This window comes from Pteropus medius, unplaced genomic scaffold, assembly GCF_902729225.1.
Source record: "Pteropus medius unplaced genomic scaffold, Ma_sr-lr_union100, whole genome shotgun sequence".
Lineage (NCBI taxonomy): Eukaryota > Metazoa > Chordata > Mammalia > Chiroptera > Pteropodidae > Pteropus > Pteropus medius.
Window position 1 is genome coordinate 3,645,839 of NW_024353909.1, and position 14,478 is coordinate 3,660,316.

General features: G+C 34.7%; 1 protein-coding gene, 1 non-coding gene and 1 pseudogene across 3 annotated transcripts in view; all 3 read left to right on the top strand.

Moving 5' to 3' along the window:
• The window catches only part of AP1G1 (adaptor related protein complex 1 subunit gamma 1), a 63,496-nt gene that overhangs the window by 37,559 nt on the left and 11,459 nt on the right, over positions 1-14,478 (top strand). For both annotated transcript variants that reach the window (XM_039851797.1, XM_039851796.1), the window contains 13 exons: positions 26-121; positions 752-832; positions 1,031-1,129; positions 2,958-3,013; positions 4,185-4,298; positions 6,732-6,872; positions 7,577-7,631; positions 10,282-10,404; positions 10,602-10,691; positions 11,663-11,790; positions 12,728-12,832; positions 13,510-13,651; positions 13,827-13,953. In XM_039851797.1, the coding sequence (XP_039707731.1) occupies positions 26-121; positions 752-832; positions 1,031-1,129; positions 2,958-3,013; positions 4,185-4,298; positions 6,732-6,872; positions 7,577-7,631; positions 10,282-10,404; positions 10,602-10,691; positions 11,663-11,790; positions 12,728-12,832; positions 13,510-13,651; positions 13,827-13,953 (1,357 nt within the window). The remainder of the gene's footprint in view (positions 1-25; positions 122-751; positions 833-1,030; positions 1,130-2,957; positions 3,014-4,184; positions 4,299-6,731; positions 6,873-7,576; positions 7,632-10,281; positions 10,405-10,601; positions 10,692-11,662; positions 11,791-12,727; positions 12,833-13,509; positions 13,652-13,826; positions 13,954-14,478) is intronic.
• Positions 4,579-4,664, top strand: LOC120593983 (small nucleolar RNA SNORD71). Its single transcript, XR_005650479.1, has one exon. It is a non-coding gene; the product is annotated as a small nucleolar RNA SNORD71 (small nucleolar RNA).
• Positions 9,495-9,613, top strand: LOC120593997 (uncharacterized; annotated as a pseudogene).

Sequence of the window (14,478 nt, forward strand, 5' to 3'; positions counted from 1 at the left end):
TTTGATGCATTTTTCTTCCCTACAGCTTGTGCCCCAATTAGTTCGTATTCTAAAGAACCTCATCATGTCCGGATATTCACCAGAACATGATGTTTCTGGTATCAGTGATCCCTTTTTGCAGGTGAGCTTTAAAGGAAGTTTTGGATATATCATATATGAGTTTAATACCTTTGGAATAGATCATTTCCTTCCACCTAAGTTAGTGTCGGGTAGAAATTTGGTAGTTAACCGATTACATTAATAAGTGACTAGTGACACAGTTCTGTATTTTATTAGATTAATAAAATGAAATTATGGTTCTAATAGTCAAAATTCTGTACTACATAGAGACTTATCAATATACAGGCGTACCTCATTTTATTGTGCTCCAAAGATGTTGCATTGTTTTTACAAATGGAAGATAAAACCTTTTACCAGCAAAAAGATTATAACTTGCTTTATTGCAGTACTCACTTCATTGCGGTGGTCTGGAACCAAACCCGCAATGTCTTCGAGGTATGCCTGCATTATAGGTCTGTAGGCAGCGGTATCCTTTAGCTTTGAGTGGCAAAGTGTGGGTTGTCTAATAACGTCATTAAGACACAGAAAGATATATAATTTCTCTAACGGTGATTAAAATTTTTTTCCTGCTTGAAATTTGACCATTTCTAATGAGATCTAAGACTTCATTTAAGTTATTTGAATTTCATACCAATGAAATTCCTTTATGTCAGACATAATTTGTTGACATTTCTCATATTTTGCATATTAGGTACGAATTTTGCGGTTATTAAGAATTTTAGGACGAAATGATGATGACTCAAGTGAAGCTATGAATGATATATTAGCACAGGTGAGTGACCAAACTTGCACTGTATTAAATATTCACCTTAGTATAGCAGGGAGTAGAGTGATTCTGGTTATATGGAGCAGTTTTTATTTTGTTTCCTCACTGGTGGCTGTAATCAATCACAGAATGCCTCTTATTACCTTTGGCTATTTTTTGGAAGCATCGTTTATCACTTATGTACTGCCTTCTGTGTCTTTTCAGGTTGCCACTAATACGGAGACTAGTAAAAATGTAGGAAATGCTATTCTTTATGAAACAGTTTTGACTATCATGGATATTAAGTCAGAGAGTGGACTACGGGTAAGTCTTTTTAAGTCTTTTCTTCTCCCTAAATATTTCATTTAAAATAATTGACTTGGACTTTAGTACTCTGAAAATGAATTTCATTTGAAAATTAACTTTAGGAAAGAATGATGCATAATGTATAGTGCTGCATTTTGGTATCTGAAGTATTTCTCCTATTGAAGGCTTAATATTGATTATAATAAAGTTTGGAAGATCTTAGCTATAATTAGATATATAGGTATTGTTGAGTGAAGGAAACATTTCAGAATAAGCTTCTATTAGAGCCATGATTTGAGTTCTCATCACTTCAAACAAGACAAGACATCATATTTGAATTAATTTTTTTTATTTAAGAAATAAACACATAAAGTGAAACAACTCAAACAGTACAGAAGGTATATAGGGAAGAAAATGTTCGCCTGTAGCTTACACATGTAGACTCTTAATTCTTCTAGTGGAAAATAGTTAACCATTTTCTGATATATTTTTTCCAGAGATGTTTTATCCATATTTAAATGTGTTCGTACATGTGTATTTCTTTGCAACTTTTAAAAACTTTATTTGAAATAATTTTAGATTTATAGAAATGTTGCAGAAACAGTTGACTTTCTGTATACCCTTCACTCAGCTTCCCCTAATGTTAACATCTTGCATAACTATAATATAATTGTCAAAACTAAGAAATTGATATCAGTACCATGCCATGAACTAAATTATACACTTTATTCAGATTTCACCAATTTTTCTCTTAATATCTGTTTCCTGTTCTAGGAGCCAATCCATGATTCCACCTTGTATTTAATTGTTATGTTTCCTTAGTCTCCTCCAATCTGTGACAGTTCTCCATCTTTCCTTATCTTTCATGACTTTTGATCAATTATTTTTTAGAATTTCTCTCAGTTTGGCTGTGTCTCATATTTTCTCATAACTGGATTAAAGTTATGCTTTTATGGCAAGACTATCACAGAAGTGATGTGCCTGTCTCAGTATCTTATCAGGAAGTACTTGCTATTTCTTTGTCTCACTTTACTAATGGTGATACTAACCTTGATGGTTTGGTTAAGGTGGTATCTACTGTGTGTCTCCACTGTAAAGTTGTTATTTTTCCCTTCGTAATTAAAAATATTTGGGGGAGGCACTTTGAGACTGCAGATACCTTGTTTTCTTTGGACTTTTTGCTCATCAATTTTAGTATCCATTAAAGGTTCGTGTCTGCACCAGTTGTTAGGGTGGTGTTTTAATGATATTTTTCTATTTCCTGCATTCTGTCCTCATTAAATAATTGGAATTCCTCTATAGGGAAGATTTCTCCCTCATGAATTTATTCATTCTTTCAGTCACTTATTAATATAAGAGTAGCTAACCCATAGTCTTGCAAGAAACAAATTTAATAACTACAATATAGCATTAGTGTGTAGTTCTTTTTGTCTTTAACATTACAGTATCAAAATAACTGAGGTTTAGTTCTTTTCCTCTCCTCACCTTTCTGGTAACATATGTATATCGGCCTGCATTATGCTGGAGCTAGTTCATGTTCATGTGTAGAGGCCATCATCATTTTAAAAAAATTGTGGTAGAATTAGCATAAAATATACCATTTACATAGCATAAAATATACCATTTTAACCACTTCGAAGTCTGTAGTTCAGTGGCATTTCAGTACATTCACATGGTAGTGCAACCAACATTATCACTTACCTTCAGAACTTTTTGTCTTTCTAGTCTAAAAAATGCCAGCTACCACCTTTAAATAGTTGGCACCCATCAGAGGCTAGAAAGTGATTCTTAAACAATAAAAATATTTAATTTTCCTAGATTTTTAACCTATGCTATTTTTCTTTAGGTTCTAGCCATAAATATCCTGGGTCGTTTCTTATTGAACAATGACAAGAATATTAGGTAAGTCAACTGAAAAAACGTCTTGTATTTTGTTATTATAAACTCAGTTTTTTCAAGAGTGACTTTGCTCAAGATTACACACATTTTGAGTGACATATCTAGGACTTCAACTTGGGACACTCAGGATTTCTATTTTTAGTCTGGTCTTAAAACTACCGTTTTGTGAAGAATTTGAGAATTTGCCTCATGGTTTAATTTTCACTCCTGTTTATAAAGCAGGTTTATACTATAAAGCAGGAGTGAAAATTACTTGCTTACAAACTTTTTCTGTAAAGGACCAGATGGTCAGTATTTTAGGATTCTGTGGGCCTTCGGGTCTCTGGCAATTATTCAACTCTGCCTTTTGGTGTGAAAACAACAGTAGACTATGTAAATGATGCATGTGGCTATGTTATGATAAAAATTGATTTACAAAACCAGACAGCAGAGGGCTTGATTTTTGCAGGTGTCTGTAGTTTGCTGACCCCTGCTCTAAATTAAGAAGAAAAATATAACATTTCAGGTCGCAAACCTGTAATGTCTCTGTGAATTCCAGTTAGTTTTTAAAAGTAGATGAATTTATCAGTGTTATCTTTTATTTTGTTACTTTCCTATATGTGTAGTATATCCTGCTTGCCTTTTTTTCTTCTTTAATTAGGAGAAATTTTTCTTTCTTGTAATGTTAATCTTGAAAAAAATGTGGAAATAATCATTTTGGTATCTTGAATTATCTTCTCCTTCCAAAAGAATTTTTAAATATTTGGATCTTAAAACTCAGATTTTTGGAGGAGCAGTTTTGGTACTAGTATCAAATAAAAGAGAAAATACAAATGATATAATTGAAATCATTTCCTCTTACATTTGGGATTAAGGCCTGAAAAGGCATACTATGTGCTTATTTTGTTATGCTGTTTGGAAGAACTTGAAAGAATTGAGTCAGTCATTTTTAGAAGTTTAAATAGACTTGACTATGAACACAAATCTAAATCTAAGGCTGCTTCTGGTTGCCACTTTAAATCGTAGCATCTCTTAATGCCTTTAAACTGTTATGTTGTACTCATTGTCTTATCTTTCATATGTTTAAAAATATATGCTTTCCTTTAGTCTTTAGACATTTTTTTGTCATTATTTAGGCAGAGAACTACACTGAATTTTACATTTTCATTCTGTCCTGCAACTTTGTTTCATCCAGATATGTAGCTCTGACATCTTTGTTGAAGACTGTGCAGACAGATCATAATGCAGTACAGAGGCACAGAAGCACAATTGTGGACTGTCTAAAAGATTTGGATGTCTCAATAAAACGGTAACAGATTATTGATAGTTCTCTGTCTCTGCCCTACCTAACTCTGTAATAGTTTTGAAAGTGAGAATGTTGACATTTATGTGTTTAGTTATCATTTGCACATATGAATTCCCTGCAAAGTAAATCCTTTCATAGAAAGGATTGGCAGGGAGAAGTTTAAGTCAGTGAAGGGGGCCAATAAGGCATACTTCAACACACACTGAAGTTGTTTGGTTCTTTGATAAATAAAACAGGTGAAGATAAGCTGGGCACAAGTTTACTTGACAGAGGTACTGTGCTTTGTGTGTTGGAGGATGAAAATATGGAGTGATCCATCGGCTAAGTGTTTTACCACTATGCTGAAACTCAGATTGCTGACAGCACACGTTTTCTCACAGTACTGTTATGCCCTAAGATCCTAAAGGCAGCTGTTTCTTAGAACACTGCATCTAGGAATGACTGTTAGGCAGCAGATAGCACTTTCAAAAGGTATACCTTGTTTTCCTTGGTGGAGTAACTCTACTCCTCTGTTCCTTAGAGGAATTGTAGATATTTGTAAAACCCAGCTATAGCTGGCCTCAGTGAACTTTTGGTTGTATGTTCAAATCCAGAACAAATTAGATTTGAAATGATCTGAAACCATTCACTTTACAAACGTTTATTGATATTGAATTCCTTTTGTTTGCGAAGAACAGATGCTAAGTGCCTGGGCAACTTAAAGATAAAACTTAGACTCAGTAACAACTTTCACAGTGCTTTGCAAAATATCTACAAGCATCCTCTCAGTTAGTTCTCAGAACAAGCCAGTGAGATAAGGCAGTTCTATCCTCAGTTAACAGATTTGTTGAAATACAAAAGAAACCAAACGACTTGCTCTAAACCTTACCCTAACCCTTATACAAGGCAGACCTGGGGATAGAAGTTAGGCCTTCTGACTCATATTTGTGGTGGTTCTCTAGAGCTTATTACTGGGCTTTGCATTTCGAAAGTAAAATGTGTGTCTGTCTCTTTGACAGACTATATCAATAAGAGCTGAAACTGTGGAGCCAGACTGCTTTATTTCCTTCCTGCCTCTGCCTTTAATAGAAGTGGTCTAGTTACTTAACTTTTCGGTGCCTCAGTTGTCCCATATTTAAAATGCAGACACGAGAGTACCCACTTCATAGGGTCATGCAGGATTAACTGGATTAGTATAGGTAAAGTACTTAAGCACTATTTAAGAATTAGCTATTATTGTATTTCTGTAAGGATTTTTTTCTTGCTTTTAAATTAGATAAGATGAAAGTATTTTCTAATTTTAAGTTGATATTTTTGAAAGTCAATTTATATACCATGTTTGAAGTTACTGACCAAATATGAAAGGATGCATATAGTAAGTAATCTTACAACCTTTGTATGTTAAACATTTCCATTTTTTGCCTTGGTTGCCAAATTTTATAGACAGTTATAGAAATTTTTATTTGCCCTCGTAGTACATGCCTTTTTTTCATTTCACGTCCCTCATTCTTCCTTTCAGTTTTTTTTTTACAGCTTTATTGAGATAAAATTGAGATAAAATTGACATATAACGTTATGTAAGTTTGAGGTATACATTGCTTTGATTTGACACAGTTATATTTTGCAAAATGATTACCATCATAGCATTAGTTAACACCATCATTACATAATTACTATTTTTTTGTATGTGGTGAGAATATTTAAGATCTACTCCCTTATCAACTTTCAAATCAGTAATATAGTATTATTAACTTTAATCACTATGCTGTAAATTAGATTCCCAGAACTTAATCATCTTGTAACTGGAAGTTTGTACCCTCTGACCAACATCTCCCTTTCTCCCACACTCCCGAGACCCTGGTAACCACCATTCTAGTCTCTGCTTCTGTGTGTTTGGTTCTTTTATTTCCACATTTAAGTGATACCCTACAGTGTTTGTCTTTCTCTGTCTGACTTAGTGCACATAGTGTAATACCTTCAAGGTTTGTTTTTATTCTAATTTTTCACATACCTTTTGATAAAAATTGTGTTACATCATCTTTGGACAGAAGCAGGTGTAATAAAAGAGTATAGTGATTTTATATATTACATTTTTAAGGAATAATGCATAGAGATGTGATCGTTGGGTAATAATTTTGTTGTGTCTGTTTTTGAGCCTTTTAAGTATTTTAAATTTTAGCTTTATTGAATAGACTGTTGAACTCAAACTACATTTTTGGTCATTAGTAGCATCTCTCTTAGGAATATTTGAAGAAAAGTTTTGAATAAAGATTCAAAATAGAAAAACTAACTTTGATAATGTTGGTTTATCTCACGTGCAAAGGCTGGGATCACAGGATCATGTAAGGACATTAACACATCTGCCAGTGCTTGGTGCTCAGCACATACCTGGGTCTCTGTTTCATTCCCACTGTAAATGTTGTAACTTTTTTTTTCCTTAATTTTTTCCCTTGCAAGGCGTGCAATGGAATTGAGTTTTGCCCTGGTAAATGGGAATAATATCCGAGGCATGATGAAAGAATTACTTTATTTTCTGGATTCATGTGAGCCGGAATTTAAAGCAGACTGTGCATCTGGAATCTTTCTTGCTGCAGAAAAGTAAGATTTAATTTTTACTTTTATCGATAAAAGATGCTTGGAACTTTTAAGAGCATCTTCAAAACATGGGGGGAATGTTGTAAACATGTTTAAAACACATTTCAAGTTCCCAATTAGAAATTAGCTTTGAGGCCATTATAGCCAGCATTTAAGTATGCTAAGAACAAAAAATTCCCGCATTTAGAAAATCTCCTGTGTTTTCTCTTTAACCTTTCATCTATGATGGCCCTTTTAGTGAACAGTATAGAAAAATTAAAGCATCTGAATTGTGGTTCTGTTTAAAATTTTTAGGAACCACTACCTCAAGATTTTGGTAGTATAGTTATTTCTCCACTTTCCACTGTGAATTTAAGGGAACAAGTCCCTAGTTCTGGTGTTTGCCTGGGTCTGGGAATAGCCCCCTTTTTATCTTCTCTATCCTCTCCTGATTTGTTTATGATTTGTTTTCTGAGAAACTAGAGACAGAGTCCCACTTTTCAGCAACTCCTAGTGCAGTATCATGTGAAATGTCTGCATTCGACAGTGTGCCATTTCATCACCCTTTGAAATCTGTACTGCTGCTAGATTTGAAGGTGAAATGTCTCTAAATGTAATCACTTAACCAGTGAACTTAAAAAAGACTTTAGGCAGGATTTTTGAAAGTCACTGAGCACGGTATAATTTACAGGTTCCAGTTTTTTCACCTGGTGCCATTATTTTCTTAGGTATGCACCTTCCAAACGGTGGCATATAGACACAATTATGCGTGTCCTGACAACGGTAAGTAGCTTTTTAAAGTCACCATATACTAAGTGCTGGTTGTGCTGATTAAGCTGGTTGTGCTGGTTGTGCTGGTTTTACGGACAAAGCTCTTGTTTTCACAAAACTTGCATTTCTAGTGGGGGAGATAGGAATTCATGGGGAAATAACGTATTATACTGTTGGACAGGGGAAAATGATGTGAAAAACACTAAAGCAGCATGAGAGACTATGATGATGGCCAGGCAGGATGGAATATGGGGCAGTGGGCCAAGTATTTCAAGTGGGGCAGTCAGGGCAGGTCACTCAGCAGAGGTCACGTTTGAGCAGAGACCTCAGTGGACTGATGAGCCATGCAAAGATTTGGAGAATGAGTATGCTAATCTGAGGGAACAGCAAGTGTGGCAAAGACCTTAGTTAGCAACAAGCCTGGCCTGCTTAGAGAACACGAAGACAAATGAAGCCAGAGAATGGTAGCATTGATGCAGGGGCAAGATTATCTAGGGCCTCAGAGAAGTTCGGGCTTTATTTTGAATGTGATTGGAAGCTATTGGAAGGTTTTGAATGAGTAAATTTATTCTGGATTTAAACTTACAGTTTTATAAGGTATTCTTTCATTGGTACACTGCCAGAATTTTGGAACTTTTCTGTTTATCATTCAATTAATAGAGATTAAATATTTTAAGATGATAGCGTAGTGGCATATCAAGAAAATAACTTTCTGTGTCTAATTATGTCACCAGAAGTAGATACCATAATGGAAAACATTCACAAATTTGACCATATTAAAATTTAAAACTTGTATAGCAAAAGGGAAAAAAATCTGCTAAGTTAAAAGACAAGTGACAACTGGGGGTAACTCATTATAATATGTAATAGCTTATTAATATTTTTAATCTATAAATAATTTACAATTAATAGGAAAAATCAAATACCCTAATGGAAAAATTGGCATTTGAACAGACAAATTCACAAAAGAAGAACTAGCTAGTTAACACTGAAAAATACTCTTGCTAGTAGAGAAATAGTAAGGTTATCACTTTTCACTTATATTTTTTAATCTAATTCCTGGTATTAGAAAATAGAGAAATAGGTAGTACTCTTTGTGTGGGTATAAAATGGTGCCGTCTTTCTAATACAGGATGATAACATGTAGCAAAAGTCTTAATTTTTACCTTTTTAATACATTAATTCAATTTTTAGGACTTTATCTTGGAAAAGTAAAAGAACAAGTGTACAAAAGATATATAAAGGTGTTTATCCCAGTTTTGTTTATATAACGGGAAAACTGGAAACAACAAGAAGTCTCCAAATGACCATTGGTTTTAGTAAATTATGAAACATCTGCAGGTAGAAATGATGCTATTATAATTATGAGATGTGTATATACATATATATATATATATATTTGTTACTGTGACATTCTGTCTGTGACATACTAGGTTTCTAGTTTACCTATAATTTAATTTTGTAAAAGATTAAGAGTTAATAAATGTATTTAGTAATGGGGAAATAGCATTGGCGCGTTCAGGGTGATATGGCCTTAGACTGTCTTTGTATTTCTTAACAAGAGTAGGTAGGTAGCTCAGTCACCTGGGAATTTTCTATTTTTCTTTTTCTTTTTCATTTATTTTTCCTTTTCCTTTTTCTTTTTTCTTTCCAAAGTACACATGGTTAAGCCTCGTCTCAGTCATGTAAATCATGTGTGCTCTTCTGTCCAGTCATGGGAGATTGACCAAGGTTGGTTGGTATTAGGCACAGGTTCCACTCTTTGTAAGTCCTGTGCAGCTAGCTAGGTTGTCATATGTCATGGTGTCAAATAGTATCTCAGATTTTACTGATCAAGAGGACATTAAAGAGACTGAGTTAAAAAATAATAGTGTGGTCTATGGCCATGCTACCCTGAACAAGCCCGATCCCGTCTGATCTCGGAAGCTAAGCAGGGTCAGACCTGGTTAGTACTTGGTTGGGAGACCACCTAGGAAAACCAGATGCTGTAGGGATAAAAAAATAAAAATAAGGGATTGTAAGCTGACAAGGTCTTTGCAATCTGTGAGGTCAACCAAGGGTTGCCTCGCCTAAAAAAAAGAAATAGTGTGGATAATTCAGCACAAAATATTTTCCATTCCTGTGATTGTATTTATAAACTCTGTCATAGACAATGTGAGATTTTAAATTCAAGTTTTTAAAAAGTTACTATTTATTTATTATCTTATTTAATAGACCCCATTGGAGCTGTTCGAGTACACTCCTCTCACCGTCCTCCAGAGTAACATGGCTACGGCTAGCTCATATGATTTTAACATTGGTGTCAGGGAGTTGTAGGAAGGGAGAGTTTGTTGTAATTAAGTTCCCAGTTAATGTACTTCTGAAATTTTTGAAATCTTTAACTGTTTTGTATAGAAAAGTTCTTTCTTGAAATTTTAAAGCTTTATGTTTCTTTTATTTTAAACAAAGAGATTTTATTTTATTTTTTATAAAATTAAAAAACTTAGAATATTCGTTTAAATAAGTAAAACTTTGAAGTTTGAGCTGCTTATGAAGCTGAGAATTGAAACCAATTTTATCTTTGAAGGTGTTTTGTAATAGTCTTTAAATAGCAACAATAATAGCCAGCATTTGTTATCATTACTGTGTGTTTCTAGGGGTAACTGTCTGCATTTCCTTTTAGGCAGGAAGCTATGTTCGTGATGATGCAGTCCCCAACTTGATCCAGTTAATAACCAATAGTGTGGAGATGCATGCCTATACTGTCCAGCGCTTGTACAAAGCAATTCTTGGTGATTATTCTCAAGTAAGGGCTTCATTTGCCTTTTTTTCCTACTTTAGTGGGGAGAAAATTATACTTTATTTTTCTGGTATGTTCTTATTACTAACTCTCTAGATGTGCCTCAGTTTTAACCTTTAGGATTAGATGACCTATGATTTGCATTAATCTTTCCAAGGATTGAGATCTTTGACAAACAATAAATGGTGACTTTCTTTTGACAGCAACCTTTGGTACAAGTAGCTGCATGGTGTATAGGTGAATATGGAGATCTTCTCGTATCTGGCCAATGTGAAGAAGAAGAGCCTATTCAGGTACTCCTTGTCACTCTTAATTAAAGATAGGAAAAAATAGTGTTTTTGGTTTTAAGAGCGTAGTGTATTCTGAGGATTTGAGGTTGATTCCCTGAAAACCTTTTAACTCATTTCCCATTTGCCCCAAGGATACTTGCCAGTGGCGCTTGGGGCTGCAGCGTTTACCCTGAGATAACTCGTGGGTTACAGTCCTAACCTTAACCCCAAAATTTGTCATGAAATATCTTGCTTTTATTATTATTTTCACATCACTCTAGTATATTGATAGTCTTTGGAAATAAATGACATCATTCTTTTTATAGCATTATATTTTTAGTAGTGGTATTTCCATTTACAAAATATAGTAATTCTTGATCGCTGAAAATGTCAAATCCTAGAAATGTACCATTCCTACGCATGATGTTAAATTAACGCCGGCTGCAAGCTGCACTTTTTTTTCCTCAACGGGAAAAGGGTTGAAAGAAGTAATACCATAATTATATTGGGAAACCTGCCCTTTTTTTAGATGGAATTTATTGGGACATTGTGAAACTGAAACCACCTTAGGATCCACTCCTTACCCCTTCTGTCTGAATTATATTGTTTCTTTTACCCTCTGGCTGATTTAAACAAGAAACTAGGCATGTAGCCACGTTTTCATCTGCTTATGAAAGGACTGACTATAGGAGAATTTATGGCAACAGTACTTGAACTCCGTGTAACTTTCTTTTCTTTGTCTGCTTCTGCCTCTTGAAGCTGTAATGTGCCTCTCAGCCCCCAGTGATATTTTCCACTCTTTTTTGCCTCCCTCCTACCTGCTTCTGGTTAATAGATCAGCTTGGACAGTTATCCTGGCAAAGCACAGATTGTGTTAAAAGCTTGGTAATGATGGGAGGATTGTCTTTCTGGTGGCATCCTGTGACTTGATATCAGATTTAGAGATTTACTGTTAAAATTCATTATATGCTGGTTTTTTTTTTTTTTCTTCCTAGGTAACAGAAGATGAAGTGTTGGATATTTTAGAAAGTGTCCTAATCTCTAATATGTCCACTTCCGTGACACGAGGTTATGCCCTCACTGCCATTATGAAGCTTTCTACTCGATTCACCTGTACTGTAAAGTGAGTATGGAGAAAAAGTAGGGTGAACAGGTTGTTTCGTAATTTTAAAAAACTATTTATTATGGAAAATTTCAAGCAAAGGCAAAAGTAGAGAGAATAGTAAAATGAAATACATATACCTCTTACTCTACAATAACAACCGTCTTTTCGTGGTTAATCCTTACTTCATCTGTACTTTGCTCCCTCTAGTCCCCCCCACTCTACTGTTGAGTATTTTGAATGTAAAAAGTTACTTTTTAAAAATCATATTTCTAATGCCTTTTTTTCTTTTTAAAGTTATTTCCCCATATAAGGGTTCTGGTTATAATATTTTGAGATGTCTGAATAAGAAGGAAATTGTGAGGGCTTTGGTGTTTAAATCTTTAAATTTTGCTGTTTACTATTTTGAATAAAAGTCCATTCTTGGATTAGTTTCCCAGCCAAGCATATATAAGGCAAACTTAGTTCTCTTAGATTTTCTGCTTTACTTTTTAATGTAAGGCCTTGTGAAAAATTATATTTTTGACTCTCTTTAAGTTGTAACTAGAAGAATTTAGTATCAAGTGATGACTCTTTGTTGATAAAACTCTGATGCTATGCCCCTGTTGTTGATAAAAGCTTCTTTTAAAGTTATTACAGAGAATATGAACAGTATAAGTTTCTTTTTTAGCAAGTTAATAATTGATACCTTTGTCTAGGAAATTTTAGGGTATAGGTTATTTAACAGACAAAAAGCTAGCATTACAAGTAGAATAGTTGTAATGGTGAATGGTGGTGTTGAGGTATATGTTGGATGAATGAAGATAAAGGGAAAGATGTTTTTAAAAGACTATGCAAATTTAGAAAAGTTGTATTTCAAAATTTTAACCAGAAAACTCTGGTTTAAACATTATTCTGTCTGCTTGTTTATGAACTTTTTGGGGGGTTATTTGAATTCTTTTGTCATTTTATCCCAAAGCCGAATTAAGAAAGTCGTTTCCATCTATGGAAGCAGCATTGATGTGGAACTCCAGCAGAGGGCTGTAGAATATAATGCACTTTTTAAGAAATATGACCATATGAGGTAAGTGAAAGAAACTAAGCTATGCATGTTTCTCCTAACATCCCGAACAAATTGTCATGGTAAATCTATAAAGGAGGCTCATTCCTTGTGCTTTATGAACTTGACTTAACTCTATTTAGTTCTAATTGCTTGACTGCTTCTGTTTTGTTCATCTTCTATTCTGCCTAGCCTCTAAATAAATGAATTAACTGTGATCTTTCATTGCCCTTTTCACCTTTCTTTTGGTATGGAAAGTTTGCTTCCTTTTCCATTTTATTTAGTTAATAAGTTGCAGTTGTAGTTTTTCAAGAGAATCTCATTCAAATATTATTACTATTAACATTTTGTTGCATGTCATCTTTTTTCCCCCTTCTTCTGTTATGCAGTGTCTTCTTAATTGCACACCTATTGATTTACCTTTGTTTTATTCCAATTTCTCTACCACCGAGAAATCTCAGTCTCTTGGGATTTAGATGGACAGTTTGTCCATTCAAGGTTTCTTGCCTGCTCTTTATCCAGCCAGGAATTTAGGTCATGTATTCTGGTAATCCACCTTCCATTTCAGCATGTGTGTTGGGGGTGCGGGGTGGGGAGGGGAGATGGCTCTTCGTGTTTGGCTCCAATGTGGTTACAGCGAATGTTTTGGGTAGGGAACCTAGGTTAACTGCCCAGAATTTAACCACTTCAGATTCTTCCAGGTCTGCCCTGCTTGAGAGAATGCCTGTCATGGAAAAAGTGACCACAAATGGCCCTACTGAGATTGTGCAAACGAATGGAGAGACAGAACCAGCTCCACTAGAGACCAAACCACCACCCTCTGGGCCACAGCCTACCAGCCAGGTAGCTTTTCACTTACTTATCTGGGGACCCTGATGATCTTATAGTTCTTTATAAGTCATCTCTTAGCTGATTCCCTTCAGTGTTCCTGGATTGATTGATGGTTCTCTTTCTTCTTTTTAAGTGTTGAAAGATTAGGTAAATGACTGATAAATTGAGATATTATTTTCTTATTTAGGCCAATGATTTATTGGATTTGTTGGGAGGAAATGACATAACACCTGTTATTCCGACTGCACCTACAAGCAAACCAGCTTCTGCTGGTGGAGAACTTCTTGATTTGCTGGGAGACATCAACCTTACAGGTGAGCCAGACTGGAGTTATTTAATTCTTACACAGAGATAAAGGCCTTGAGGAAAAACTATGCCGAACATAGTCTTTCTAGCACTTGAATCAATTGAAGATGGGAATGGCTAAGTGAGAAGCAATACTAGAATCTTCACATCTGGAATATAAGCCGCCATACTAATGTTCTAGAGATTAGAGATTCCTTAAAGTCCAGTTTTTAATTTGGAGAGAATAAAGTACTCGTAGTCTTTTGCCTTTCCCTTTCAGGCTAGAAAAGAAATATATTCCAAGTCACCTCTGCTATTAATGAGTGTCCCAAGACATCACTTATTCTAGATTTCTTTTTAATCATGGTTAGTTTTTAAGAGCTGTGGCCATTTGTGGAGAATGGAGAGCTATCAACCTACTATTTTCCTCCCTTCCTTCCACTCTCCCTCCCTTTCTCCTTGTTATTAAAGCAATGGAAAGAGAAAAATCATCCATAATTGTAATATTCAAACATAACTTCCATTTGTATTTTTTCTTTGTTTATGTAGACGTT